The sequence below is a fragment of the Hirundo rustica genome, chromosome 28, assembly GCF_015227805.2.
Source record: "Hirundo rustica isolate bHirRus1 chromosome 28, bHirRus1.pri.v3, whole genome shotgun sequence".
Lineage (NCBI taxonomy): Eukaryota > Metazoa > Chordata > Aves > Passeriformes > Hirundinidae > Hirundo > Hirundo rustica.
Window position 1 is genome coordinate 3,852,447 of NC_053477.1, and position 25,936 is coordinate 3,878,382.

Here is a 25,936-nt window from a genome sequence, read left to right on the forward strand (position 1 = left end):
CCATCCCGGTGTTCCTCCCATTCCAGTTTGGCCCGGAGCGGGCGGCTGGAGCCTTTCATTGGTGCCGGGGCGGCCTTGGCGAACAAAGGGCGCTTTCTTCACCCGGCACGGGGCAGAGCACACCTGCCCGCCTTGGCACCGCCGCCGGTGCCCCCGGGGCTGGGCGGCACCGCCGGCACCGCGCCGATTCCCGGTTCCCGAGCGTCAGCAGCCCCGGCATCCCCTCCCCTCCCGCCCAGTCGCTGCCGGAGCCGGCGGAGGCTGCACACGCTCAGCCGCTGCCACCGCCCCGTCCTGCCCCGGGATGCTCAAGGCTGCCTAGAGCCGGGGGAAGGTCCCGCTGGTGCTGCCGCCGCTCCCTGGGTACCCCTGCCCCCCAATCCCAGCCCGCCGGGACCCCCAGCTCCGCAGGACCATAGGCAGGAGGAGCACGGAGCTTCCCAAGCCAATGGATCAAAAACTCCAGCTCCAGCACGAGGAGAAGAACATCCCCAGGGCCGCCCGGGCGGCTTTCTGCCTCCTCCAGATCCCGGAGCCGGATCCCTTCAGCCTGTGGGTTTAGGTGGTCCCGCCCGCCCGGCTTCGCCTCTCCGGTGTCCCCGGCGGTGACCTCTGCTCGTCCTCGGCACCGGGGTCCCTGATGGACCCTCCAGGTAGCTGCGGGGATGCTGGCCGAGCAGCGGGACCGGCTTCGTGTGCTCCGGGAGGCGCGAAGGACAGGGGACAGCGTCACCCTGGGGAGATGGCAGGCGGTGGGGCGGCTTTGGGGCGCTGTGCTGGGAGAACTCCCTGCTCTGGGGCCGGGTGGGAGAGCCTGGCTGGGCCCTGCGCCCTGGAGGGATGGGCTGGGTGTCCCCAGGGTGTCCCCAGGGTGTCCCGACTAGGGCAGGGTGCCGCGGGATGCTTCCCGAGCAGCGTGGGAACGGCGACTTTGCCCTCTCTGGGGAGAGGATGTGACGGGACCCGGCGGCTCTGGGGACACACGCTCCTGTCCCCACCCCGCTCCTGTCCCCATCCCGGCCCTGGGGCGGCTCTGTCCCACCCCGCAGCGGGGCCGGGAGCTCGGTGACCTCTGCTCCGTCCCCCCTCGGCTGCTCCAGCCGCCGGCCGTGCGGGGCTGAGGGGACACGGGCAGGGGATGCGGCCGCCGGCGCTGCGAGGTCTGGCTCCGCAGCCGCCATCTGCGTGTGGCCCGGGTCCCGGAGGAGCCCTAATCCTGCAAATCCCCCCCAGGCGTTTCTCCCAGGAGGGGCCCCCGAGAGCGGGGAGCTCCCCCCTCGCTGGGAAGAGCAGCCCGGCCCTGGCCGGAGGCAAATACCTGCGCGGGGCACGGCCTCCCCACGCTGGGTGCCAGCGGCCGGGCGCGGGGCCAGCCTGGGTGCGGAGGAACGGGTGGGCGCGAGGTGCGTCCCGGCCGCCAGCCCCGCCGGGATCGGGCGCAGGAGGGCCGGGATGGGACAGGGGGGACACACGGGACACACGCCCCAAACGCGTGTCCGCCCCGGGAATCCCCTCGCCGTGCCGGGGATCCCCCCACCAAACACGGGAGGATGGAGCTGGGGGGGGTTGATGCGGCCCCCCAGCAGCACCCTCGTGCATGGCCGTGCCTCAGTTTCCCCGCAGCGGTGCCCTGGCAGGGGTGGGTGCAGTTCCTCACCGATGTCCCTCTCCCCGCCCGCAGGATCCGGCCTGCCCGGGACGTCGCCGAGCGCCACATGAGTGTCGGAGCAGCACGGCCAGCGACGCGAGGATGGGCGAGAGCCCGGCGCGGTGGAGAAGAGCCCCGGAGGCAGCGCAGGACTGCCGGGGGATGGAGAGCAGCGGGCTGGTTTTATCCCGGAGCTCCGCCGCCGAGCTGGGACTCCCGCCTTACCCCGAACCCGCCAAGATGAGCTACGGCGTGGAGAAAGGATGCCCCTGGAGGGGCTCCCAGGGATGTTTGGGACCCGTCCGGGAGCTCGCCGGGGGCCGCCTGGGCTGCCCCTACCCACCGGCCCCGCCGCCGTGCCTGCGGGACGCTCCGTGCCGCGCCAAGGACGGAGCCGAGCTCCCCCCGCTGCTGCCCCCCCGGAACGGGCAGCCCAAGGCGAGCTGGGGCGAGCCCTGCAAGGAGCGCCCGGGGCCGCGCTGGGCCGAGGCCGTGCTGGCCCCGCTGGCCCTTTACAGCCACGCGTATCAGCGCTACCCGCTGCCCGCGGCCGGGCTGGACTCTCCGCGCCCCGGAGCAGCCGGCAAGCCCCGCACAGCGGCGGGGGACACGGCCGGAGACCCCCCGGCTTTCCGCCACTGCCCGTTCATGCTGGAGGCCAAGCACAGCCCCTTCGTGCTGTCCTCGCTGCTGCCCGGCGGAGCCCCGGCCGAGCCGCCCTTCGAGGGGCCGGGGGCGGTGGGGGACGGGCGGTTCGGCGGCCTGGACTGGAGGCTGGGCTCCTACGGACCCGCCTGGGCACAGCCGCTCTACCTGGGGGTCCCGCCGAGGTGCAAGGCGGCTCTGGCCCCCTTCCAGGACTGCTCCAGCTCGGGGGACAAGGTAGGACGCGCTCCGCCGCGAGGATGCTCGGGGGTCCCCGGGGCTCCCCGAGGGTGACGGCGGCTTCTCCCTGGCGATGCTGGCACAGCGGGCGGGGCCCGGCGGCGCCCCCGAGGGGGCACGGCCCTCTGCTCCCCCCCACCTCGGCTCGGCACGGGGGTCGCAGCCCCCCGGAGCGCTGGGACGGGGTGACGCCGCGCTCCGCCGTGTCCCTGCGGGTGATGCCACCCCCGGGCTGAGTCACGGGGAGGGGAGGCAGCGCTGCCAGCCCTGGGCGCGCCCGTGCCGCTGCGGCTCTCCATTCCTTTCCCACGCTGGCAGCGGGGGACGCGGGCACCCCAAAATCCAGCGCCGGGCGCTGGGAAGCACCGGGCGGATGCCCAGCCTGGCGCCGGGGACGGGGCGGAGGGCGGGGAAACTGAGGCAGGGGAACGGAATGCTCCCCATCGCCCCCTCTCAGGGATGTGGGTGACGGGAGCGGGACGGGCACCCACACCTGGGCACGGCCTCTGCTCCCTTCCAGGAGTTTTACGCGAAGCAAGAAGCCGGGTTCCACCCCGCCGCCAAGAACCGCGCGGCGTCGCAGCTGCTGGGCAAGAGCCAAGCGGGGCAGGACAGAGACGGGGAGGGGGAGCCGGCGGTGCCGGAGCTGCCGGGAGCCCCGTGGAGGGACGGCCGGGCGGGGGGCAGCTCGGCGGTGCCCGCTCCCCATCCCCGCACGCCTCCCTCCACCTCCAGCCGCCCCCTCTTCCTCCTGCAGCCCTCCTCGGGGGGCTGCGGGGGGCCCTGGGTGGGCTCACGGCCCCACGGCGCCGATTTTCCCATGGACGCGGGGCCGGGCCGGCCCTCGGAGCCCAAAGATGAACGCTCGGGCTACCGGAGCGCCCAGCCCGGCTCGCCCCCGGGGTGCGGGGAGCCCAATCCCTCGCCTCTGCCGGCGGACGGGCACTGCCCAGCGGCTCCGGCCAAGCCGGAGCGCGCCCCGGGCTGTCTGTGCCCCGCGGCGGGCTGCCATGGGTGCCCGGGGGTGGGCTGCGGGGTGCCCAGCCCCTTCGAGCCCACCCCGGGCACGGCCGGGGGGCGTTTCCCGTGCCCCCCCAGCAACCACACCAAGCTGAAGAAGACGTGGCTGACGCGGCACTCGGAGCAGTCGCTGCCTCGCTCCAAAGCATCCCGGCGGGATGGGGGTCCCGAGCCCCCCGGGGAGGCCAAGCGCTCGGCCAAACGCCCCCACGGCACCGCCGATGGGCCCCGAGCTGCGGGCGAGGGCGCCGGGGCGGCCAAGAGGGGCACCAAGGCCGCCGAGAGCCCGGGGGATGGCACGGAGGGCGCGGGGGAGCCCGAGGAGAGGAGGATGGAGCTGGGGGACGGAGGTGAGGATGCACGGGATGCGCAGCGGGGCCGCGGAGAGGGCGGGGGCAGCGCCCAATCCCAAGGGAATTTCGCATCCCGGTTCCCGGCGCCCACGGCAGGAGCCGGGAACACGCGTGGGCTGCGGAACCTGCCGCGCCGGGGGGGTTTTTTTATTCCCGGTCTGGCAGCGATTCCCAGGGTGGGCACGGAGCGAGATGTCCCTTTGGGGCGAAGTGGCACCCTGGTGTGGGATTCCCCGGGGGGCTGGAAGTGCTGCGGCTGGGTCGGTGGCTCCTCGGGGAGGCGTTGGAATCCCAGCCCCGACCTCTGCGGAGCTCCAGCCCTAATTTCCAGCCCTACTTTCTGGCCCAGTTTCCAACCCCCGCCGCAGCGTGCCAGTCACAGGATCCCAGAATCCCGGGATGCTTTGTTAAAATCCCATCCACTCCCAACCCCTCGCCACGGGCAGGGACACCCGCCACCATCCCAGGTTTCTCCAAGCCCCGTCCAACCCGGCCTCGGACATTTCCAGTCCCTCCCGGCTGGCGCGGATGGGGCTCCCCGGTGTCCCCAAGCCCTGCCCGTGTCCCCAGAGCCGCCGAGCCGTGCCGGGGAGCCGTGGTGCCTGCAGAGCCTGCCCTGCACGGCGCTGCCCCCGAGCATCCCCCGCTGCTGTGCCTGCGCCCCCCGCGCCGGGGGGGACCCCGAGGGCCGGGAGGATGAGGAGGAGCCCCCCGAGAGCGCCTGCAGGCTGATGCATTTCCGCAGGTGAGCACCAGCAGGGCCAGCGGAGCGTCCCCTTTTCTGGCATCTCCTTTTTTATCACCCCTGCTTCGGAACGTCCCCTTGTGTCACCCCATTTCGGAGTATTCCCTTCCTATTCCCCTGCTCCGGAGCTTCTTCAGAGCGTTCACCCCACTTTGGAGCATCCCTTCCTGTCACCCCTCTTTGGGACGTCTTCTCCTGTCACCCCGCTTCAGAGAACCTCACCCCATTTTTGGGCACCCTTCCCTTGCCCTGCCGCTCCCCAGCATCCTCTCCCATCACCCCAATATTTTCACCTCGGGTCTCATCCCCCCGTTCTCGAGCTCCCTCCCTCTGTCCCCTCTCCCCACAGGTTCGCCCTGGGTGACAGCGGGGACCTGAGCGTCGATGGCCTCTGCACGCTGCGGGAGGCGCAGGGGGAGCTGCTGGGAGCGGCCGGCGCCGAGCCGGGGGCCAGGAATGTGGGGAGCAGGAATGTGGGGAGCAGCCTCTGCCTGGCCAAATACCTGCTGGGGGTCCTGGGGGACCCCTTCTGCACCGCTGTCCTCAGGGACAGGGACGCGTGGCCCGGAGCCCCCGGCGGGCCCGAGGGTAAGCAGGGACCGGGCTGGGGGTGACACTGGGGACACCGGGGACACTGGTGACACCGGGGACACCGGGGACACTGGGGACACCGGGGACAGCGGGGACACCGGGCTGAGGCTGTGCTTCCCGCAGGGGTGACAGGCTGGAGGCGGGGGGAAGGAGCGCCCCAGCTCTGTGACGCCTGCCAGCGTGGCTTCTTCAACTCCCACTGGAGCTGCGCCAGATGTGGCTTCCAGCTGTGCCCCGAGTGCCACCGCAGCAGGCGGGAGGACGGCGGCCCTGGTACGGGGACAGGGAGGGGTGCCAAAGGGGGTGTCGGCCTTTGGGGGGGGCTCAGTGGGGACAAACGCACCCTCTCTCTGGCACAGAGGGTCCTGCGCCGTCACCCGAGTGCACCCCCGGGCGGGACCACCACGCGTCACCCCTGGTGCCCACGCAGTTCGTCCCCACCTGCGGTGAGAGTGTCCCCCAGCCCCAGAACCGCCCTTGGGGCGCTGCCGGGGGGGTGACACTCCTGTCCCCTTCCGTCCCCAGTCCTGACCCGGCTCTGGAAGCTCCTGCACGAGGTCAGGGTCAAGTTTGGCATCGAGTCCCGCTGTCCCTGCGGGGAGGGGAGCCAGGCGGAGTCCCCGGGCAGGCAGGTACGGGGCGGGCTGGGGGCTGCGGGGCTGCAGGTGCACCCCAAGACCCGCACAGGGCGTGTCTGGGGCGCGGGATGTGGCTCCCGCCTGGATCCCCACCTGCTCCGGGGTGTTGCAGGAGCCTCCCGGGGCCGCGGTGCCCCCGCTGCCACCCCGCAGCCACGGCCCAGCCGACCCCGCCCGGCCCATCAAGGAAGGTAGGGCCGGCTGCGACCCCCCCGCCGCGGGCACGGCCCCGCTCCGGGGGGGTCAGCGATGCTGCAGCCCGTCCCCTTCTCGGGGTGCTGGCTCGGGGGTGACGCGCAGAGGACGGCGTGGGCCGCCCTGACCGCGTTTGTCCCCCCCCAACCCCTCCCCGAGCAGAGAGCCCCGAGGAGGGGCCGCCGGCGCGGGGGGGCGCGGTGCAGACCACCACCCTCTGCGACCTCCTGGCCTCCACCGCCGTGAAGCTGTGCCTGGGGCAGGACGGGGTGCGCATGGCCTTCGCCCCGGTGGCACCGGCGCTGCCCAGCGTGAGTGTGCCCGCGGCCGCGGGGCCAGCGCGGGTCCCCTGCTGCCCACCCCGCTCTGCTGGCGCTGCGGAGGGCTCGGCCGGGGCTGAGGGGCTCCCCGAATTGCGTCCTCCCGCAGGATAACCGCCTGACCAGCATCCTGGACAGCATCATCGCCCACGTGGTGGAGAGGAAGATCCAGGAGAGGCAGGCGGGGGGCGAGCTGAGCCCCCCCGGCTCCCCGGACCCCGCCGCGTCCCACTGCATCCTGGCCCCCAGCGGGCTGCTCTGGCTGCACGACCCCGGCCACGCCAGCAACTACAAACTCTTCCAGGAGCACTGGAGGCAGGGCCAGGTGAGACCCCCCGGCCCCTGGGTGTGGGGTGAGACCCTCCCCAGCTCCCCCGAGCCCGCTGAGCCCCGGCTGCCCCGGCAGCCCGTGCTGGTTTCAGGGCTGCAGAAGAGGCTGGAGGAGCGGCTGTGGGCGCCCGAATCCTTCCAGCCCTCGGGGGAGGAGGAGGAGGTGGAGGCGGTGAACCTGCGGGCGCCGCGGAGCCGAGTCCGGATGAGCAGCCGGGAGTTTTGGGATGGCTTCGCCGCCAGCACAGGTGAGGGGGCCAGGAGTGTTTGGGGTCCGCAGCGTGATTTTGGGGTGAGGTGTGAGGGGGGCCGGGCCGTGCCCCCCTTCACCCCTGAGGTGACGCCGGGCTCCCTCCCGCAGCACCCCCGCAGCAGGAGCGGGGCAGCGGGGACCTGCTGAAGCTGGAGAGCGGCTTTGGGGACACCGAGCTGAGCCGGTAGGTGACAGCACAGGGTGGCATCACCCCCGTGCCCCCTCCCGGGTCCTGAGTGTGACCACAGCCCCTCCCCGTGCCACAGGGCCACCAACCTGCGCGCCAGCCTGCCCCTGCCCGAGTACTGCGGGGCCAGCGGCCGCCTCAACTTGGCCACCTACCTGCGGGGCCAGCGGGGCCGGAGCTGGCTGCGCCCGCGCGTCCGAGCGGCCTACGGTGAGTGCGGGGCCGGGCATCGGGGATTCGGGGGATCTGGGGATTTGGGGGCCCAGGGAGTCATGGGTTTGGGGGTCCAGGGATTCTGGGATCCAGGGATTTGGGGATTCAGGGATTTGTAGATTCAGGGATCCTGCATTTGGGGATTTATGCATTCACAGGTTCAGGGATTCATGGGTTTATGGATCCAGGGATTTGGGGATCCAGGGATTCACGGATTTATGGATTCACAGGTTCAGGGATTCATGGGTTTATGGATCCAGGGATTTGGGGATCCAGAGATCTGGGGATTCAGGTATCTGGGGACTCATGCATTCAGGGATTCGGGGATCCAGGGATCCCGGGATTCAGGGACACAGGGATTTGGGGATCTGGGCTCTGGGGGGGCACCGGGGCTGCCCCCACCCACACTGCTGCCCGATATCATCCCCCTCCCCAATCCCCCTCCCAGGCGTGCCTCCGCAGGAGAGGAACTTTGGGACCAAAAACCTGACGGTGGAAGCGGCCGACTCCATCAGCGTGCTGGCCCACGCCTCGCCGGCACCGCGGGGTACGGGGGCGGCGCGGGGGTCCCCCAATCCCGACCCCCCCGCCCCGCGCCCCCCTGACCCCTCTGTGCCCGCAGAGGTGCTCCTGCCGGGGGACGCCGATGACCTGGACGCGGCGCTGCGGGAGCGGCTCGGGGGCAGCGCCCGGCCCGGGGCCCTGTGGCACATCTTCCGTGCCGAGGATGCGGGGCGGATCCAGGAATTCCTGCGGAAGGTGGGTGCCACTCTCCTCGGCCCCCCGGCACCATTCCGCCCCCCCCCAGGCTCCGCTCACCCCCCTCCCCGGCATCCCACAGGCATCCGAGGAGTCGGGGCAGGAGGGGGCGGCCACGGCGGAGCCCCCCGGCCGCTACCTGGACCCCGCGCTGCGGCGGCGGCTGCGGGACGAGTGCGGGGTGAGCGGCTGGAGCCTCCTGCAGCTCCCGGGGGACGCCGTGCTGGTCCCCGCCGGGGCTCCCCACCAGGTAGGCAACCCCGAGCCCCTCCCCGAGAGGCCGTGCCAACCCCCTGGGGAAACTGAGGCACGGCCAACCCCGCCGCAGGTGCGGAGCCTCAGCGGCACCGTCAGCGTGGAGCAGCAATTCCTGTCCCCGGAGAGCGCCGTGCGCCTCCGGGACCTCGGCGTCGACCCCGCCGCCTCCCCCCGCCTGCTCCGCGCCCAGGTGGGTGTTCCTGGGGGGGCTGGAATTTGGGGGGTGCTGGGGCTGGGGGGAGTGGTGCTGAGCCCCCTCTTTGCGCCCCCGCAGCTGGACGGGATGATGGTGGCCGCCGTGCGGGAGGCGCTGGGGGTCCTGCAGGGCTGCAAGTGAGGCTGAGCGACGGGAGGACACCGGGAGCCTCGGTCACCGTCACGGGTGGCCACGACACCGCGGGGAGCCCGGAGCGGGCGCCTCCTGCTCGGTGCTTTGCTCCCCGCAGCTCCCGGGGGGGCTCGGGGAAGGAGGAATAAAGTGTCCATGGGGCCGCTGGCAGCACCAGCACCCGCCTCGGTGTCTCCTTTCGTCACAGCGAGGTGCGGGGTGGTGTCCCTTCACCCCCCCTTCATCCCACTGGGGTCAGGGGTCATTTCCCTTCACCCCCTCTCCATCCCACTGGGGTCAGGGGTACTCTCCTCTCATCTCTCTCCATCCCATTGGGGCCTGGGATGGTCTGTCTTCATCCCTCTCCATCCCATTGGGGTCAGGGATGGTCTCCTTTCGTCTCTCTCTATCCCATTGGGGTCAGGGGTGCTCTCCCTTCGTCCCTCTTCATCCCTTTGGGGTCAGGAACAGTCTCCCTTCACCTCACTGGCGTCAAGGACGGTCTCCTTTCATCCCTCTCCATCCCTTTGGGGTCAGGGGTCATTTCCCTTCACCCCCTCTCCATCCCATTGGGGTCAAGGACAGTCTCCCTTCACCTCACAGGGGTCAAGGACGGTCTCCTTTCATCCCACTGGGGTCAGGGGTACTCTCCTCTCATCTCTCTCTATCCCATTGGGGTCAAGGACGGTCTCCTTTCATCCCTCTCCATCCCTTTGGGGTCAGGGACAGTTTCCCTTCACCTCACTGGGGTCAAGGACGGTCTCCTTTCATCCCTCTCCATCCCTTTGGGGTCAGGGGTCATTTCCCTCCATGCCTGCTCCATCCCATAGGGATCGGGGATGGTTTCCCTTCATCCCATTGGGGTCAGGGATGGTCTCCCCCCATCCCCTTCCATCCCATCGGGCTCAGGGGTGCTCCGGGGTCCCGGGGTGGGGTCGGGTGGCACAGCCGCGGCTGGCAGCGTGGCACGGTCCCGTCCGTGCGGCCCCGGTGCCATGAGCTGTGCCCGGCCTCAGCCCCGGCAGCCTCACGCACAGCTGGGAACAGCTGGGCACAGCTGGATGGCGCTGCCCAGAGGCCGGGGCACCCGGGCTGCTGCTCCAGCCTGTGCGATGCAGGAAAACGACTGAACACCACCACGCAATTAGCACGGGGCAATTCATTAACACCGGGCAATGGGCACGGGGCAATTCATTAACACCGGGCAACGAGCACGGGGCAATTAACACTGGGCAAAGGGCGCCGTACAGTGCGCACCGTGAGGTGAACAAGCGGCGATGGGCACCATGCAACGACCCCCGTGGAACCGGCGCCGCCCAATTAACCCCGCCTAATTAACTCTGCGCCACGCTCCCGCGCGGCCCCTTTAAAGCCAAGTCCCTCCCGATGTGAGTGGCAGCAGCACCAACCAATCAGCAGCGAGCTGCGCCGGAGGGATAGCCAATCGGAGGGCAGCAAGGGGGCGGGGCCGGCGCGGCGGAGCCCCCGGCGCGGTGAGTGCGCGGCGCATGCGCGGGGCGGGGGGAGCGGGGGGGTCCCGGAGCCCCCCGGAGCTCCCCGGAGCCCCCCGGAACCGTCCCCGCTCCTGCTGCACCCCCCGAGCTTCACTGCAGCCCCTGAGCTTCATTGCAGCCCCCTGAGCTTCACTGCAGCCCCCCCAGGCTTCACTGCAGCCCCTCGGATCTTCCTGCAGCCCCCCCACCCTTATTGCATCCTCCTGGCGCTTCTTGCAGCCCCCCTCCCAATCCTTCCTGCATCCTCCTGATGCTTCTTGCGGCCTTTTCTGCATCCCACCCGTCCTTGGTGCAGCACCCCCGATCCTTATTGCAGCCCCCGAGCCTCGCTGCAGCCCCCCCAAAACCGTGCCCCCATTGCAGACCCCCCAAATCTTTACTGCAGCCTCCCTAGAGCACCCTTTTGGCTCCCCCCAAGCCTTTATTGCAGCCCCCCAAATGCCCCCCTGCAGCCCCCCAAGCCCTCCCCTTACTGCACCCCCCAAACCTTTGCTGCAGCCCCCCAAACCCTCCCTCAATTTCTCCCCGTAGCCCCCCCAAGCCCCCCTGGCTCCACAGCCCCCCATTGCACCCTGCAGCCCAGCTCGCCCCCGAGCCCCCCGTGCCCCCCAGACTGGGGGCAGCCCCTCCCCCAGAGCGCCCTGCAGCCCTACCTGTCGTGGGACCCCCAATCCCCCCCCAGCTCCAGCCCCCCCGGCAGCCCCCAGCCCAGCGAGCTCTTCTACCCCAGCCCGGGCATCCCCCAGTCCAGCCGGCCCATTCCTCCCAGTGCCCCCCAGTCCAGCCAGCCCTTCCCCACCAGTATCTTCCAGTCCAGCCAGCCTTTTCCTCCCAGTATCTTCCAGTCCAGCCAGCTTTTTCCCCCCAGTGTCTTCCAGTCCGGCCAGCCTTTTCCTCCCAGTAACCACCAGTCCAGCTACCCCTTTCCCCCCAGTATCTTCCAGTCCGGCCAGCCTTTTCCTCCCAGTATCTTCCAGTCCAGCCAGCTTTTTCCCCCCAGTGTCTTCCAGTCCGGCCAGCCTTTTCCTCCCAGTAACCACCAGTCCAGCTACCCCTTTCCCCCCAGTATCCTCCAGTCCGGCCAGCCCTTTCCCCCCAGTGTCCTGCAGTCCAGCCAGCCCTTCGCCTCCTTCAGCTTCCCGTGCATCCTGCAGTCCAGCCAGCCCTTCTCGTACCGCAGCCCCCCGCGGCTCCCCAAATCCTGCCAGCTCCTCCCGCCGTGCCCCCCGCAGCCCAGCCAGCCCTTCCCGTCCTGCGCCCCGCCGGGGGTCCCCCAGTCCGGCCAGCCCCTGTGCTACAGCAGCCCCCCGCCGCTGCCCAAACCCAGCGACCCCTTCCCCTCCTACGCCCTGCCGGGGGTCCCCCAGTCCAGCAGACCCTTCCCCTTCTGCACCCCCTCCTGCATCGCCAAGGCCACCGAGCTCTTCCCTCGCTACGTCCCCCCGCAGCCCAGCAGACCCCTCCCCATTTACACCCCCCTGCACGTCCCCCAGTCCAGCAGACCCTTCCCCTCCTCCAGCGCCCCTCAGCCCCCCTCCCCGTGCCCCCCACAATCGCCCGAGCCCCTCCCTCACCGCCCCCGGCGCCGCGGCTCCTTGTCCCCTGCCCTGCACGTCTGGGGGGTCCCCTCGCCTCCCCAAAACCCCGCCACGCCCTGAGCTGGCCCCGCTCCCGTCCCCAGCTGCCGCGGGACCCCCCGCTCCCATGGGGGACGCGCCGGTGCCGGAGCTGGAGGCGGTGCTGGATGGAGGCGCTTGGGACGTGGGGACGGTTTTCGAGGGGTCCCCCGCGCCCCCCGGGCCCGTCCGCCTGGGCAGGAACGTTTGCTACGTGGTGCTGGCCGTGATCTTCAACCAGGAGGTGAGGCAGCCGCCGGTCCCAGTGCCCCCAGTCCAGCCAGGCCGTTCCCCCAGTGCCCCCAGTCCAGCCAGGCCGTTCCCCCAGTACCCCCAGTGCCCCCAGTCCAGCCGGGCCGTTCCCCCAGTGCCCCCAGTCCAGCCGGGCCGTTCCCCCAGTGCCCCCCAGTCCAGCCAGGCCGTTCCCCCAGTGCCCCCAGTCCAGCCGGGCCGTTCCCCCAGTGCCCCCAGTCCAGCCAGGCCGTTCCTCCAGTGCCCCCAGTCCAGCCAGGCCGTTCCCCCAGTACCCCCAGTCCAGCCAGGCCGTTCCCCCAGTGCCCCCAGTCCAGCCAGGCCGTTCCTCCAGTGCCCCCAGTCCAGCCAGGCCATTCCCCCAGTGCCCCCAGTCCAGCCGGGCCATTCCCCCAGTACCCCCAGTCCAGCCAGGCCGTTCCTCCAGTATCTTCCAGTTCAGCAACCCCTTTCCCCTCAGTATCCCCAGTCCAGCCTGCCCATTATCTCCAGCATCTTCCAGTCCAGCCACCCCAGAACCCTCAAGTCCAGCCCATTTTCCCCCCCAATATCTCTAGTCCAGCCATCCACCATTCCCCCAGGATCCCCAGTCCATCCCTTTCCCCCAGTATCCCCAGTCCATCCCTTTCCCCAGTCCCTCGGTGCCTCCCGCAGGACGCGGTGCTGCTGGTGCAGGAGGCCAAGCCCGAGTGCCGGGGGCTCTGGTACCTGCCCGCGGGCCGGATGGAGCCGGGCGAGGGCATCGCGGCGGCGCTGCGGAGGGAGGTGAGGGAGGAGTCGGGGCTGGAGTGCGAGCCGCTCACGCTGCTGGCGCTGGAGGAGAGGGGCCCGGCCTGGATCCGCTTCGCCTTCCTGGCACGGGCCACAGGTTTGGCTCCTTCGATGCTCCAAGGGGCAGCGGGGGGCTTGGTGGGAGCGTCCCCGGCTGGCCCCGTGATGGGTGTCCCTGTCCCCTGAGAGTTCCGTGATGGGTGTCCCTGTCCCCTGAGAGTTCTGTGATGGGTGTCCCTGTCCCCTGAGAGTTCCATGATGGGTGTCCCTGTCCCCTGAGAGTTCCGTGATGGGTGTCCCTGTCCCCTGAGGGTTCCATGATGCGTGTCCCTGTCCCCTGAGAGTTCCGTGATGGGAAGTGGCATCCCCGTGATGGGTGCCCCTGTCCCCGGCTGGCCCCGTGATGGGTGTCCCTGTCCCCTGAGAGTTCCATGATGGGTGTCCCTGTCCCCTGAGAGTTCCGTGATGGGTGTCCCTGTCCCCTGAGAGTTCTGTGATGTGTGTCCCTGTCCCCTGAGAGTTCCATGATGGGTGTCCCTGTCCTCTGCCAGCTCCCAGTGGGAAGTGGCATCCCCATGACAGGTATCCCTGTCCTGTGCCAGTCCCCTGGTGGGTATCACTGTCCCCTGAGAGTTCCATGATGGGAAGTGGCATCCCCCTGATGGGTGTCCCTGTCCCCTGCCAGCCCCACAGTAGGAATCCCAGTCCCCACCCACCCCTGTGCCCAGGCCCCAGTGTCCCCTGCCACCTTTGTGCCAGGTCACTGATGTCCCCTGCAACCCCCACGATGGATTTTAGCATCTTGGTGCCAGGACGTCGCTGTCCCCTGCTGCCACCACCCCCCAAACCCCACGCAGGGCCATCAATGTCCCCTCTCGGGGGTCTCAACGCCCCTTCCCCGGTGTCCCTCTGTCCCGCCCATTCCGTGCCACCCCTGCGCGCGCAGGTGGCACCCTGAAGACCCTCGAGGCCGCCGACGCCGAGTCCCTCCAAGCCACTTGGTGGCCCGGGGACCCTCGATCTCTGCCGCTGCGCTCTCCGGACATCCTGCCCGTGCTGGACCTGGCCGCCCGCTACCGCCGGAGCCCCGCGCACCCCCCGACGCTGCCGCGGGAGCTGCCCTGCTCCGCGCTCTGCCTGCGGCTCCTGCTGCCCTTCGCCAACGCCGCCGGCCGCCTGTGGCTGCTGCTGGCCACCTCCGGCACCCCGCACCTGCCCGTGGTGGCCTGCGACGCGTCCCCGTCGCCGTCCCGGCTGCGCTCCGGGCTGCGCCCGCCCGTGCTGCGCCTGCTGCGGGAGCTCCTGGCCTGGGAGGCGCAGCCCGAGGCTCTGGGGCTGCTGGGGCTGCAGCACCGGGCGGGGCGGTGCGGGGACACCGACGGCATCTGTTTCAACGTGATGCTGAGCGTCCCTGCGGGGAGCCAGCGGGACGAGCCCCCCGAGCCCCGCCACCCCGCGCTGCGCTGGTGGCCGGTGCGGGACGAGGGGCTGCGGGGCCGCATCCTGCAGAGGCTGAGCGCCGCGGTGCCCGTGAGGAGTTAGGGATGGGCTCTGGGATCGGGGGGGGACGTGGGGACTGCAGGCCGTGACAAAGGGGGAGCCCCGGGATGTGCTGCCCGCGGGTGGGGGGCGCGGAGGGGCTGGGTTGAGGTTTGGGGGCGATGGGAGTGGAAATGGAATAAACCCGGCTGCTGCTGCTGCTTCCGTGGGCCTGGCTGTGTTAGAGGTGGGATGTGGGGGGAAATGGGGAGAGGGATTTAGGGGAAATGGGGAGCAGGGTTTGGGGGAAATGGGGAGTGGATTTGGGGGTGTTTGGGGGAAGCGGGAGTGGGGTTTGGGGGAAGTGGGGAGTGGGATTTAGGGGAAATAGGGACAGGGGTTTGGGGGTGTTTGGGGGCAGTGGGAGTGGGGTTTGGGGGTGTTTGGGAAGGGGCGCAGGAGATGGTGCTGCATCACAGCTTTATTGGAGCAGAGTCCCATCACCCTGGGGAGGGGCTGTGCAGGGTCTGGGGGGGACAGTCCCTCACCAGACCACACACGTGTGTCACGCACACACACACTTGTCACACGTGTCACACTCCCCCTGCCACAGCGCCAGGGCAGGGGACAATCAAGTCAGCAGAAGAGGGCAGGGGGGCACTGCCCCACACACCCCATCATCGCCTAAAAAATTCCCTGCTGGAGCCTCGGAGGGGCTCAGGGGAGCAGGAACCACCACCCAGGAGGAGCCACAGCACCCACGGCCCCGCGCCCAGCACGCGGCATCACCTCGGGGCTGGCCCGGGTGACAAAGGAAGGACTCGGCGCCTCCCCGTCCTTCCCGCGGTGCCACGGCCACTCCAGGGCCACCAGAACGTGGGCTGGGCCACCCCCAGCGGCCACCACAGCCCGGCCCAAGAGGGGGAGCTCGGGGAGGGGCTCAGGGTGGCCCCTCGGGCGGCCCCTTGACCAGGGCAATGGCAGCCAGCTCCTTGCAGAACTCCTCCAGCACCACCACCCCCTTGAACAGCACCGTGTGATCCATCCTGCGGGGACACCAGCCATGAGGGGCGGGCTCTGTGGGGTACGACCCCTCCCCAAAAAGGCATTTTTAAACAACACCCCCCGCCCCCTCCCCAGCACTCACTGCTCTCCCGGCACCAGCCCCAGGAGCTGCCGGCGCACCAGGAGCAGCTTGGCCCGGGCGTGGGGCACGCGCTGGAGCCGCTGCATCAGGTCCCCGATCACCTGGGGAGGGAGGGAAGAGTCACCCCACCCCGTCCGGGCGTGTCCCCGCGTCCCCACAGCCCCGTGGGCGACGTTACCCTGACGAGGACGGAGAAGAGCGAGCGGCAGCCGGGGGCCAGGTTGAGGTAGGGGTCCAGCAGGTACTCGTGCAGGTGAGGGTGGGGGAAGGCGGCCAGGTGGGACAGCACCGAGGTCACCTGCAGGTTCAGGCTGTAGGGCTGGGAGCGGGGAGAAACGCTCAGGAGCTGGAGTGGGGGTGACCCCCCGACATCCCCTCGTTCTGAGCCCGTCCCCGCCGAGCTTTTGGCCACTTTGTCCCCATTATGGGGGTCCTGGAGCCCCCCATGCGGGGCAGAGCCCGGTGAGAGCCCAGGTGTATCCCCGGTACCTGATCCAGGATCCGGCTCACGCGGTCAAACAGCACCTTGAGGAAGTGCCCCTCGTAAAAATCCACCCCGGGGTGACAGGAGTCCAGGGGCCGGGGGGACGAGGGCCAGCCCCACGGGGCAGCGCTGGCACGGCACGCCTGGACCTGGCCGGGAGGGGACAGCGGGTGAGAGCCGGAGCGGGGACAGCCGCCGGCAGGGTGGGGACACCCCCAGGCAGCACCCACCATCCCCAGGGCATCGTGCACGTAGGTGTCGTATCCGCCCTCCTCCATGCACGAGGAGGTCTTGGCCTCCTCGGGGACCAGGCAGAGGAAGCTGGAAGAGAGGGAGGACAGCGTGGGGAGGGGGAATGCAGCCCCCAAATCCCAGCCCGGCCCCTCCAAACCCCCTACCTGCTGACCACCTCGCTCGCTCGCCCCTTCCCCGACGGGCTGGATGCCGGGGAAGGGTTTTTTGCCGTCCCAAAGTCGTCCGGGAATCCGTCGGTGAAATAGGGATCCTCCTCCAGGTCCCTGTTGTTGCGGGGTCGGCGTTAGTGGGGTGGGCCCCCCCCCCCCTTTCCCCACCCCGCCCCGGCACCCCCCAGGCTCACAGCCCGTCCTCCTCGGGGTCGGTCTCGGGGGCTCCGCGCTCCTCGGGGGCCTGGGGGCCGCGCTGCAGGTACGCCCTGGCCTCCAGGTTCCGCAGCACCAGGTTGTGAGCCACGTGCTCGTGGGGCTTCCGCAGGAGCTCCTCGAAGAGCCGCAGGCTGGCCAGGCTGATCTGGGCACGGCGGGCGGGGTGAGAGCAGAGCCCCAGCCCCGAGCAGCCCCGGCGCGGGGCCGGGCTCACCTCGTCGCACAGGTGGTCGCAGCGGTCGATGAGCTGAGCCCGCAGCGGGTGCGGGGCGTCCCCGGGGGTCTCGGGGTGCCGCTGGGGTCCCAGCAGGAAGAGGACGAGGCGGTGGAGCAGGGCGGGCGAGCGGAGCTGCCGCACCGTCGCCGTCAGCACGGCCGTGGCGCCCAGCACGGCCGGCTCCGACCTGCCGGGGCGGGCACGGGGCGGTTGTCCAGGGAAAAAGGGGAAGGGGCCCCGATCCTGGCTCCAAAGGGGGGGGTCCTGAGGGGCGGGGCAGCCCAGCTTGGGGGGTCACTCACATCTGCAGGAGCTGCGGCTGCAGGATTCCCTGGAAGAACTTCTCCTCCACGGCCTCGGTGATGGCATCGGCCACGAGCTGAGGGAGGGGTTGAGAGTGGGGAGCCCCACAGGACAAGGGGACACGGTCTCAGTTGTGCGCAGGGAGGTTTGGGTTGGATTGGGAAGGGTTTCTTCCCAGAAAAGGGGATTGGATGTTGGGATGGGGCTGCCCAAGGAAGCGGTGGAGCGACCGCCGGAGGTGGTGACGCGACACTCAGCGCTCGGGGCAGGTGGCAAACTGGGGATTGGGCACAAATTAACTCCCACGCTAATTAACCCCGTGATCCTCACCGGGTGGGCGCCCGTCACCAGCTCATCCAGGAAATCCAGCCAGCCCAGGAACTCAACCAGGCTCTCCTTCCCCGGGAATCCCCCGTCACCGTCCCCGTCCCCCGGCGACCTGCACGGGACGGAGAACGCGGGGCCGTGACGCCGCCCGGGCGGTGACACCCACCTGGGACCCCCCGACCCCGCGCCCCCTCACCTCCAGCTGGCCCTGTCCATGGCCAGGACGTCGGCGGGGTCGGTGCCGGCGGGCACGGCGCCGTAGAGGTCGCGGAGGTGCCCGGCCAGCAGCTGGCACAGGGCACCGCCGCGCACCAGGCAGGCGGCAGCCGCCTCCTGGGACAGCCCCGCCAGCAGCAGCAGGTTCTCCCGAGCCTTCAGCGCCACCCGGCTCTTCTGCGAGGAAGAGGAGGAAGGGCAGAGGGGTCGGCACACGCCTGGCGGTGCCCCGCCGCCCCTCCGGCGCCGCCGCTGCGCCCGCACCTTGCTCCTGCACAGCCCCAGCAGGCAGGCGACCAGGCTGCCGTCCCTGCGGGGCGGGGAGGGCTCGGCCGGAGCGGGGCTGGCAGCGCTGCCCGGGGCAGGATCCAAAGCCTCTTCCCTGGCGCTGCCCGGCGCTCTCCTCCCGTTCAGGACGCTCTTTCCCTGGAGAGGAAGAGGAGCAGCAAAGCATCGTGGCCGCCACCTTCCTCCTCCTCCTCCTCCTCCTCGACACGAGGAGCTTTGCGGCGAGGGAGGAGGCTGCAAAACGGGTCAAAAAAAAAAAAAATAAAAAATCCCAATTACAGGAGCCCAAACCCCACGCTGTCCCACCTCCAGGATATAGGGCAGCAGGCCGGGATCCTGCTGGATTTTGGAGCAGAGCACAGCGGCGAGCTGCACCTCCTCCTTCTCCGTGCCGGAGCCCAGGCGGTCCCCGCTGAGCTGGAGCAGCTTCTGGGGAGGCAGGGATGGGGATGTGGGGGTGCTTTAAGTTTTGGCTTTTGTGCATTTTGGGTTCTGCGCTGCCCAGGGGTGCAGCTCTGAGCTCACACTCAGGGTCACTCAGCTCTCTGCACACAGCAGGGACACAAAGCAAATCCTGTTCCTGCCAAGGACAACTGTGACGAGTTTTCAGGCCCAAAACCCCAAAAACAACGGTGGGCTGGGCTGGAGGGGGGAACAAGAAGGATGGGACTTCATAACCTGGAGCTGGAATTGGACAATTAAACCCCAATGTGCAAATGGACCAAAAGTTATCAAAGTGTGAGACCTCGTGACCAAGGGTCCATTTGGGGTCCATTTTTTATGACCATTTTGTGACCATTCTGTTGACTACTTTGGGATCCATTTTGGGTCTATTTTGCATCCATTCTGTGACCATTTGGGGGTCCATTTTTGTGTCCATTTTCTGTCCACTTTGTGACCATTCCGTGTCCATTCTGCGCCCATTTTCTGCCCATTTCCTCCCCATTCTGTGACCATTTTGGCTCCACCTTGCCCTGACCAGGCTCCCGTCCCACCCTTAAAAACCTTCAATATCCCATAAATACCTATATACATTAACAAACATCTAAACATTAACAAACACTTCATCCTCTTAGCTCCCTCCCGTCTGTTCCAGCTCATCCTCCCCAAAACCACGGACTCCTGGTGACCCAGGCAAAGTAAAAACCCTTACAAACCCCCGGGGCCAGGCGGGACCTCACCTGCACGGGCCGGTGGACGTTGAGGTAGTGCAGCAGCGGGTGCTGCAGCCGCCCCAGAGCGCGGCTGAAGAAGAGCAGCACCTGCTGCCTCATCCCGGGGGGATACTGGGAAAACCACCGGAGACACATCCCATCATTTCCCGGGAATCGCCCCGAGTCGCCCCAAAATTATCCCGAAAAAACCCCACCCCTTTAGTAACGAGGGTTTAACTCAGGTCGTCTCAAAAGTGAGAATTAAAATCTGAGGGGTTGTTTGTCGTTTCTCAGCGTTTAGGGTGTTAAAAGTCCAGCACGCCGAAACTTCAAATCCTCATGGGTGTGACTGAACCAATTATATTTAAATAAAATTTTATTTCTAGGGGTTTCGTTGCTCTTATTTAAAAAAGCTGCTGTAATTGTTATATATTTGGGCAGTATTTACTTTTTTCCCACACCTGGCACCTCATCCTGCAAAAGCCAAGTGCCAGATGTTTAAACAAAAAAAAAAACCCAAACTGGGTGACATTAGGTTTAAAAATATTAGTTGATTTTTAAATTAAATTATATTTTTAAATTAAATTAAATTTTAAAATTAAATTATATTTTTAAATTTAATTATATTTTAAAATTAAGATTAAAAAAAAAAAACAAAAAACACCTTCCCATGCAAGCAGGGATGCGCTGGAGTGCAAGATCCCAGAAAGGATCCCAGTGGGGAATTTGAGTAATCCAAGACCCTCCCAAAAAAAGCCAAGTTTTCCCTCAAAAAAAGCCAAATTTCCCCTCTAAAAAAAGCCGATTTTCTCCCAAATAAAAGCAAATTTTCCAAAACAAAAACCCCAATCCACCCCAAGTTCTGCGACCTGACAAACTCCGGTTCCCAGTAAAAACGCTCCAGAATGAAAACGACGGAGGGGCACCACGTGAAGCAGCCGGGAGCGGCTGCGGCCTCGGCCCCTCCGGAGGGATTTTCCCGATTCCCTGGCTCACCTCCGCCTTCCCCAGCGTTCCCAGCGTTTCCAGCAGCTTGTGCTGCAGCAGGAACTCGAGGCACGGCCCCGTCTCCCCCGCCGGGCGCTGCTGCTCCTCGTGCACCAGGATGTCCAACATCTGCCGCAGGCGCCACGGAATGTCCGTCTGCCGCGCCGGGATGCTCTCGTCTGGAGACCGGGAATCGGGGATTCGGGGGTTTGGGGATCAAGGGATTTGGGGATTCGGGGGTTTGGGGTTCAGGGATTCGGGGATTGGGGATCAAGGGATCCGGGGATTCAAGGATTCGGGGATCCAGAGGTTCAGGGGTTCATGGATTTGGGGATTTGGAGATTTGGGGCTTCAGGATCTGGATTCGGGGATCCATGGGTTCAGGGATATTGGGATTTGGGGAGTCAGGGATTCAGAGGTTCAGGGGTCCTTGGATTTGGGGATTTGGGGCTTCAGGATCTGGATTCAGGGATCCACCGGTTCAGGGATATTGGGATCTGGGGAGTCAGGGATCCAGGGACCCGAGGATCCAGAGATTCAGGGATTCATGGATTCGGAGATTCGGGGCTTTGGGGATCCAGGCTTTCAGGGATTCAGGGAACCACAGATTCGGGGATCCTGGGAGTCAGGGATATTGGGATTTGCGGAGTCAGAGATCCAGGGGTTCAGGGATGTGGGGATCCAGGGATTCAGGGATATCGGGATTTGGGAATTCAGGGATCTGGGGATTCAAGTATCCAGGAATCCACTAATCCACGGATTCGGGGGTTCAAGAACGGGGGTGTGCGGCGGGTCGCCCCCCGGGCCCGGCAGGAGAAGGGGTGCCCGGGTGCGGTGCCAGCCCCGGGTGGGGCTCTGCCGGGGCTTTTCCCGGCTCCGTGCCATCCGCACGCCGCGCTCCTCCGCAGCGGGGACGACGCTAGATGGCAATGTGAGGATGGAGCCACCGCTTCCGCCCCGGCCTAGGGCTCTGCCGGACATCCCGCTTCCCCCGCCGGGCACCGGAGACCCCTGCCCGGGCACCGCCCGCACCGCCGTCCCGCCGGGAATCGTGCCCGGAGCTCTCCCGGCGCTGTTTCCCCCAAAGGAACGCGCCCCAGCCCGTCCCGCGTCCCCGCCCGGCCAAACCCGCCCCGATCCCACCGCGGTGCCGGGGGGTCGCGGCTGGGCAGGGCACAGGAGCCCCGGCGGCTCCATCCTGCCGGGGTTCGGCGAGGGGTGGCCCCTGGCCTGTCCCCTACGTGCCAGGGCGGGCGCAGGGCGCGGGGTCCCGTCCCAGGGCGCGGGGATTTGTCCCGGGACATGGGGTCCCGTCCCAGGGCGCGGGGATTTGTCCCGGGACACGGGGTCCCGTCCCAGGGCGCGGGGATTTGTCCCGGGACACGGGCTCCCGTCCCCAAACCCTGTCCCAGGGCACAGCTCTCCTTCCCAGGCTGGGCACCCTGATTTAGGAGCCTCCCCCAAGACACGCGCTCCCCTCCCAGGATATGGGATCGTGTCCCGGGGAATGGGGTCCCCTCCTAGAGCCCCGCAACCCCCCCTCCTTGGGCGCAGGGAGCTTATTCCCATTTTTAGGACGCCCTATTTTAGGATACAAGGACCTCTCTTAGGACACGAGGACTCCGTTCCCACACCGCAAGGGTTTCATTCCCACGCTGCAGAGACCCCATTCCGGGGGAAAATAAAGACCCCATCCCGGGGGAAAATAAAGACCCCATCCCGGGGGAAAAAAAAAAAAAAAAAAAAATCCTGGGAAACGGGGATCCCATACCGGGAAAAGAACTACCTCAAGCCCGGGGCTCCCCACTCACCTGTGGCCTCCAGGTAGTAGCCGGTGATGCCCCTCCAGTGCTCGGTGAAGGCTTCCAGCAGGTCCACGCTGGGCTCCCGCTGCTCACACCGGGATCGGGATCGTGGGGGGCTCCCGGAATCCCCCCGCTCCCGGCCCCGGTCCCGGCGCCGTTCCTCCCGTGTTCCCCCCCGGCCCCGGCCCCGCTCACCGTCTCCACCGCCTGCTGCAGCAGCGCTCCCAGCCGGCTGAGCATGGCTGCGACCCCCGGGAGCGGCCCCGGTCCCGACCCCGCCGCCGGTTCCACCGCCCCCGGTGCCGCCCCGAGCCGCCGGCGCCGCCCCGCTCCGGCTCCCGGCGGGATCGGGGCGGGATCGGGGCGGGATCCGGAGAAGGGGGAGGACGGAGGGGTTGGGAGGGTGCCTCAGCCCTAAAATCGCTCCGTGCGAGCGGCTCGGGATGGGGAGGGAGCCAGGGCTGGGATGGGAACCAATCCCAAGCACACCGGGGGGGACCCCACGGGATTCTTTTCCAGGGATGGGGACTGATTATGGGGATGAACCCCATAATCTCCTTCTCTGGGATGAGGATGGACCCCACAAACTCCTTCCCTGGGATCGGGATTGGCCCCACAACCTCCTTGCACCGGGATGGCGATGGACCCCATAATCTCTTTCTCTGGGACGGGGATGGACCCTACAAACTCCTTTCATCAGTATTGGGGTTGACCCCACAAACTCCTTTTATAGGGACAGGGATGGACCCCACAAACTCCTTACTGGGGTCGGGATTGACCCCACAACCTCCTTGCACTGGGATGGAGCCCACACTGACCGGGACAAGGACAAGGACAAGGACAAGGACAAGGAAAAGGCCACCCAAGGACAAGGACAAGGCCACCCCCCTTCCCAGCTCACCCTTTCCCACAGCACAACTCAACCCAAGTTTTACGACAATATTTTTTTTTTTCTTTATTCTTTAAAAAAAAAAATATATAATAACATTTCTCCAATTAAAACCAAGCCCTGACAAGCACAGCTGTTGGAAAACCACCCAGGGCCCAGCCCGGGTCCTGCTGATTCCAGGGAATGGACAATCGGGTGCCTCCCAAATCTGTGTCCCCCAAAACTGCTGCGTTTATCCACACCCATCCCTGAAAATCCTGGGAGGGGAATTGGGGCCCTGCTGATGGACCAGGCCCGCACTGGGGACAGAGCCAGCGGCTCCTGAAGTCAGGCCTGGGAGTTCTGAACCCCCAAAACGAGGAGCTGGGATGGGGACGCAGAGGGGAGAGGCGGGAGACGCGCGGGTGGAGAGCCGATATGTGCGTATCGATACATCTGAATACAGAAAATAGATGTGCGTAGTGGTAATGATGATACTGAGGGAGAAAAGCGGAATTCCAGGCTGAATCCAGGCTGGTCCTGCACGATCCACGTGCAGCACGATGTTCTCTGGGATAACATCAGGTATTCTCCGGGATGTTCTCTGGAATGTTCTCTGTGTTGTTCTCTGGGAGAACATTGGACGTTCTCTGGAATGTTCTCTGGGATATTCTCTGGGATGTTCTCTGCGATGTTCTCTGGGTTATTCTCTGCAATGTTTTCTGGAATGCTCTCTGGGTTGTTCTCTGGGATATTTTCTGGAATGTTCTCTGGAATGTTCTCTGGGTTGTTCTCTGGGTTGTTCTCTGGAATGTTCTCTGGGACGTTCTCTGGAATGTTCTCTGCCATGTTCTCTGGGACGTTCTCTGGAAGATTCCCGCTCCGTGGTCACATCGCAGATTTCATCTCCCACTCCTGGACAAATTGAGGCGTGGGGTGTCAATCCCTCCTTCCCCTGTGCCGCGGGATCCTCCAAACCCTCCCCGCTCCCCGGGATCCCGGAGTCACCTTCGTCTTCCTCATCACATTTCCCTTGGCCGCCAGGAGCGGGGACGGGGGCGGCCTCAGGGCGCTCCTCGCCGACGCCGTTCGCTTCAGCAGCGGCCTGAGGAACGATCCCTGCGGGAAAAGCGGCGCCAGAAGCCTGAGTGCTGCGCTCCCGCCCTCGCCACCCCCGCGTTCCGCTCCTGCTCCCGCGTCCCGCACCTCGGAGCCGGCCGGGCCGGCGCTGGCGGCGATGTGACCCTTCAGCGACTTGCCGAGGGCCAGCAGGTTCATCTCGGAGCCGGCTTTCAGCCTGCCCTTCACGCGGCTCTCCAGCTGCCCCACCTTCTCCTCCAGCTTGGGAAAAGCTTTCTTCCCTGCAAGGACAGCGGGAGCGCTGCCGAACCCGGGCAAGCCTCAACCCCTGGGGCAGCGTCCGGCACCGGGCCGGAGCCCGTCCGTGCTCCTACCGATGAGGACGTCCAGCCCGTCCCGCGTCCCCTTCCTCTGGGGCAGCGTCAGGGTGTGCTGGGACAGGGAGAAATCCCCGCTCGGGAGGTTGGGGGTGTCCTTTGGGAGCTGCACGCTGGAGGGCCTGGCCCGGAGAGCCGCCGGTGGTGCTGGGGGCAAAGGGGAGAGGAGGGAAGGTGAGGAGGAAGAGAACAGAGGAAGGGCGAGGAGGAAAGGCAGGGGAAGGATGGTGGGGAGGAAATTCAGGGAAAAGATGTTCAGGAGAAAGAGCAGAGGAAGGAACCTGGGGAGGAAGGGAGGAGGAAGTATTTTGGGGTCCAAGGGAAGAGGAAGAACGATCTGGAGGAAGGGAACGGAGGAAAGGTCAGGGAGAAGAGAAGAGAAAGGATGATCAGGAAGAAAGGAAGAGGAGGAAGGGCAGGGGAAGGACACACAGATTCCAGCTCTCAGGGCACCCACACGGATCTGGGGACGCTGGAGCTCCCAGCCCCTCTCACCTGCCTGCGGGGGCCGGGCACTGCCCGGGGCGTGGCTGCTGGCACAGGTGGGCAGGGCGGACACGGCGCTCCTGGGCTGCCCTTGCACTGCCCGGTCCAGGCTCTGCTGCTGCCGAAGGAAACCCGGGAGAAGCCGGTGGGCATGAGGATGGTGAAACCCGCGGGCAAGGGGGCGGTGGGAGCGGATCCCCCCACCCTGAGGGCCCTGAGCAGAGGTTACCAGCTGCTGCAGCCGCTCCGCGTTGGAGTAGAGATGTTTGGGGGTCTCAGCTGGCGGGGGCTGCCCGAAGGGATCGTCCATGTAGGTGTTGGGGGTCGGGACACGGCGCAGCAGCAGCCCCCTGACGGCAGGAGGGGGTGGCGTTATTGCCGGCACCCCGCAGCGGGGCGGGAGGGCTGGGGGTGCCCAAGCTCCTTACCCAGCTGCAGGGCGACTGCTGGGCCTGGGGGGTCTCGGGGGGGGCCCAGCACCTTTCTTCGGCTCCGCTCCTCCCCTGGCCTGCAGGGTCTTCAGCCAGGCTTCCCTCTCCTGGTCCGAACGGGCCTGGTGTGGGGCAGGGCCTGGGCTCAGGGGGCTGGGTTCCCCCCAGGCTCAGGGGGTGCCCTCCAGGGCAGGGGTCTGGGCTCAGGGGGTGACTCTAGGGCCGAGTCTGAGCTCAGGGGGTGCCTCTAGGGCCGAGTCTGGGCTCAGAGGGTGCCTCTAGGGCCGAGTCTGAGCTCAGGGGGTGCCCTCGGGGCAAGGTCCAGGTTCAGGGGGTACCCTTGGGACAGGGGTTTGGGCTCAGGGGATTCCCCCCGGCGCAGGGGTCTGGGCTCAGTGGGTGCCCCACGTGGGCCGGGCCCTGGCTCAGGGGTACCCCCAGCCCTGTATCAGTGTGTGCCCCCCTGAGGAACCCCCAGCTACCCGCGGCCGTCTCTCACCTGCAGCAGGGCCAGCTCCCGGCCGTGCCGGGCCGTGCGGATCCGGAGGTTTTGTGGGGACCCGGCGGCCGCTCCCGGGGACACCTGGCAGCCGTTGGGGCGCAGGGAGCAGACGGGGCGCCGGGCGGCGCCGGGCTCCGGGAACATGCGCAGGGCTCCGTGCCGGACCGCGCACCGCAGGCGCTGCCAGCGCCCCAGCAGCCGCACCGCCAGGAGCCCTGCGGGCAGCCCGGTCAGCGGGCACGGCGGGCGGCACCGCCCTCACCGCCGCCCCTCGCACCCCTCACCT

General features: G+C 67.5%; 3 protein-coding genes across 5 annotated transcripts; 2 read left to right on the forward strand and 1 right to left on the reverse strand.

The window, feature by feature from the left end:
- Window positions 1–665: 665 nt before the first annotated feature.
- HR (HR lysine demethylase and nuclear receptor corepressor) lies at window positions 666–8,732 on the forward strand. Its single transcript, XM_040087608.1, has 19 exons — window positions 666–752; window positions 1,682–2,530; window positions 3,054–3,903; window positions 4,477–4,651; window positions 5,001–5,239; window positions 5,375–5,509; window positions 5,602–5,688; window positions 5,768–5,874; window positions 5,993–6,071; window positions 6,238–6,386; window positions 6,505–6,720; window positions 6,802–6,973; window positions 7,087–7,162; window positions 7,245–7,375; window positions 7,827–7,925; window positions 8,001–8,143; window positions 8,232–8,387; window positions 8,466–8,585; window positions 8,670–8,732. The coding sequence occupies exons 1-19, from the start codon at window positions 666–668 to the stop codon at window positions 8,730–8,732; spliced, it is 3,933 nt and encodes a 1,310-aa protein (XP_039943542.1).
- A 1,465-nt stretch (window positions 8,733–10,197) lies between these two features.
- Window positions 10,198–14,437, forward strand: NUDT18 (nudix hydrolase 18). Its single transcript, XM_040087753.2, has 4 exons — window positions 10,198–10,216; window positions 11,919–12,097; window positions 12,760–12,973; window positions 13,823–14,437. Exons 2-4 carry the CDS (start codon window positions 11,942–11,944, stop codon window positions 14,416–14,418), a joined length of 966 nt encoding a protein of 321 aa, XP_039943687.1. The 5' UTR covers window positions 10,198–10,216; window positions 11,919–11,941; the 3' UTR covers window positions 14,419–14,437.
- A 393-nt stretch (window positions 14,438–14,830) lies between these two features.
- Window positions 14,831–22,213, reverse strand: FHIP2B (FHF complex subunit HOOK interacting protein 2B). Of its 3 annotated transcripts, XM_040087734.2 has the most exons (17): window positions 22,102–22,213; window positions 21,913–21,991; window positions 20,111–20,280; window positions 19,142–19,246; window positions 18,267–18,389; window positions 17,937–18,098; window positions 17,653–17,849; window positions 17,460–17,568; window positions 17,129–17,205; window positions 16,824–17,013; window positions 16,585–16,754; window positions 16,385–16,504; window positions 16,217–16,307; window positions 15,992–16,135; window positions 15,681–15,821; window positions 15,503–15,603; window positions 14,831–15,401 (listed from the first exon to the last, which is right to left on the reverse strand). In XM_040087734.2, exons 1-17 carry the CDS (start codon window positions 22,144–22,146, stop codon window positions 15,296–15,298), a joined length of 2,130 nt encoding a protein of 709 aa, XP_039943668.1. In that variant the 5' UTR covers window positions 22,147–22,213; the 3' UTR covers window positions 14,831–15,295. The 3 variants fall into 3 exon arrangements, with proteins under 3 accessions (XP_039943668.1, XP_039943669.1, XP_058279690.1); XM_040087735.2 differs by lacking the exons at window positions 14,831–15,401; window positions 15,503–15,603 and having other exon boundaries at window positions 15,685–15,821; window positions 16,824–16,958; XM_058423707.1 differs by lacking the exons at window positions 14,831–15,401; window positions 15,503–15,603 and having other exon boundaries at window positions 15,685–15,821; window positions 16,824–16,958; window positions 17,129–17,568.
- Between the last annotated feature and the right edge of the window lie 3,723 nt (window positions 22,214–25,936).

Coding starts and splice junctions, on each gene's coding strand:
- HR (XM_040087608.1), top strand. CDS start 666: ATGCTGGCCGAGCAGCGGGACCGGCTTCGTGTGCTCCGGGAGGCGCGA. Junction 753..1,681: donor CCCTGGGGAGATGGCAGGCG/GTGGGGCGGCTT, acceptor CCCCGCCCGCAG/GATCCGGCCTGCCCGGGACG. Junction 6,721..6,801: donor AGCACTGGAGGCAGGGCCAG/GTGAGACCCCCC, acceptor CTGCCCCGGCAG/CCCGTGCTGGTTTCAGGGCT.
- NUDT18 (XM_040087753.2), top strand. CDS start 11,942: ATGGGGGACGCGCCGGTGCCGGAGCTGGAGGCGGTGCTGGATGGAGGC. Junction 12,098..12,759: donor CCGTGATCTTCAACCAGGAG/GTGAGGCAGCCG, acceptor TGCCTCCCGCAG/GACGCGGTGCTGCTGGTGCA. Junction 12,974..13,822: donor CTTCCTGGCACGGGCCACAG/GTTTGGCTCCTT, acceptor CTGCGCGCGCAG/GTGGCACCCTGAAGACCCTC.
- FHIP2B (XM_040087734.2), bottom strand. CDS start 22,146: ATGCTCAGCCGGCTGGGAGCGCTGCTGCAGCAGGCGGTGGAGACG. Junction 15,822..15,991: donor TGAGCCGGATCCTGGATCAG/GTACCGGGGATA, acceptor CCCCGCTCCCAG/CCCTACAGCCTGAACCTGCA. Junction 15,604..15,680: donor TCTTCTCCGTCCTCGTCAGG/GTAACGTCGCCC, acceptor CTCCCTCCCCAG/GTGATCGGGGACCTGATGCA.